The 1707-nt window shown below is 75.5% G+C and overlaps 1 protein-coding gene across 1 annotated transcript; it reads left to right on the forward strand.

Moving 5' to 3' along the window:
- Nucleotides 1-265: 265 nt before the first annotated feature.
- MNEG_2325 (hypothetical protein) lies at nt 266-1320 on the forward strand (the record flags this gene model as incomplete). Its single annotated transcript, XM_014049205.1, has 2 exons — nt 266-1090; nt 1246-1320. 2 exons carry the CDS (start codon nt 266-268, stop codon nt 1318-1320), a joined length of 900 nt encoding a protein of 299 aa, XP_013904659.1.
- Nucleotides 1321-1707: the final 387 nt, after the last annotated feature.

Genomic DNA, 1707 nt, shown 5'->3' on the forward strand with positions numbered 1-1707 from the left:
CGAGACGACGCCCAGAGAATTTTCACAGCCGATTAAGCGGTCACGCAGCGAGCAGAGCCTGGCTGGCGCCGCTTCTGAGGTTGCGGCGCCGCAGCACCCACTCCTCTGCCTGGACCAGGGGGAGCAGAAGCTGCTGCAGCAGCAGCCGCTCTGCAATGCCAGCCCGGCCGCCCCCGCCCGCGACGAGCCGCTTGATGCGATTGGCGGCCAGCCCCTGGGCTACCGCGGCTCGTGGCTTTCGTCGCTGCCGGCGGTCCTTAGCGAAATGGGCAGCAGCACCAACAGCCTGCTGAGCCTGGATTCAGACCTGACACGCTCGTCAGGGCCTGCGCTGCAGCTGCTTGCCGCCGCCGCCCCAGGGGCTGCGTCCCCGCCCGGGACCGATCAGCAGCCGATTGGTCAGCAGCAGCAGCAGCCGCAGCAGCCACAGGCGGGCGTGTGCTATGTCCAGATGTCGGGCTCGGCGGCCAGCCTGCAGCCGTGCAACAGCAGCGGCGGCGCCTTCTACGGCGCCGCGGCTGCTGCGTGGCCGGCGGGCGTCGGCGGCAGCCTGCTTTACCGCACCCAGTCAGATCTCAGCGAGGCGGCCAGCAGCTCCAGCGCCCTGCTGCGCAACTTCCAGCCGCAGCCGCCGCCGTGCTACAGCCCGCCGCCGCTTATTCCGTCGGGCCCCGTGCGCGCGTCGTCCTTCATTCTGGGGCCCGGCATGCCTTCGCCCTCGCTGCCGCGGGTGCGGACGTCGGTGGCGGCGCCCGAGGCGGCGGCGCCTGCTGGGCTTTCCGGCGGCGTCAGCAGCAGCGCGCCGGTGCCTGAACAGCAGCAGCAGCAGCAGCAGCAGCCTCGGGCCGGCAGCAGTGCGGGGCTGTGCGTGCGCGCGCCGGTGCTGGCGGCAGCCGCTGCGGCGTTCGGGGAGGCGGCCGCTGCAGGCTGGGCGCAGGTCCGGGGCGGCGCTGGCGGCGGGGCGCGCGCGAGCGGGCGCAGTGGCTTCGGCTTGCTCCGCACCCAGGCACCCGTGACGCCGGCGCTCCACTCGGTCTCGTCGGCGCCGGCTCTGCAGCGCCACGCGCCGGCCGCCGCTCGCGCCTCAGCGGTGGGGGCAGGGGCGGGGGCTTCGGCGGCGCCGCCGGCGCCGGCGGCCTCCCCGCTCGCAGACGCAGGGGACAGCTGGGACTTTGCGCGGCGCTCGCGGCAGCTGCGAATGGCCCGCAACCAGAGCTCCGGCTCGCTCGGCGGCCGCCGCCGCAGCTCGATCGAAGCATCGATGCCGTGGCGCGCGCGGCTGGACGGCGCCATCGCCGCCGCGCAGGCGGCCGGCCCTGAGCCTGAGGCGGAGCTCGAGCACCGGGAAGCTGGACCACAGCTGCTCGGCGGGCAGTTGCTGGCGACGGCAGGGCTGGGGGTGGAACCCGTCCCTGAGGAGCACCAGCCGCAGGAGCAGCAGCTGCAGCTTGAGCAGCGGCAGGAGGAAGAGGAGGACGACGAGGACGCGGACTTGCAGTGGCAACAGTGGCGGTCCCGCGTGGCCCACGTGCCCCACCCTGTTCTCGGCCCGCCCGGCCCTAGCTCGGCGGCCGACTCTGCCGCGTCGGCCCACCGGCGCAGCAGCACCGAGAGCGAGAGCGACGCGGGCGCCGACGCTGCGGGCGGCGCGGCGGGGCCCGGCGCAGCCCGCGGCGACGGCGGCGGCGCCTGCGCGCCGCGCGGGCG

Source organism: Monoraphidium neglectum (assembly GCF_000611645.1).
Source record: "Monoraphidium neglectum strain SAG 48.87 unplaced genomic scaffold scaffold00259, whole genome shotgun sequence".
NCBI lineage: Eukaryota > Viridiplantae > Chlorophyta > Chlorophyceae > Sphaeropleales > Selenastraceae > Monoraphidium > Monoraphidium neglectum.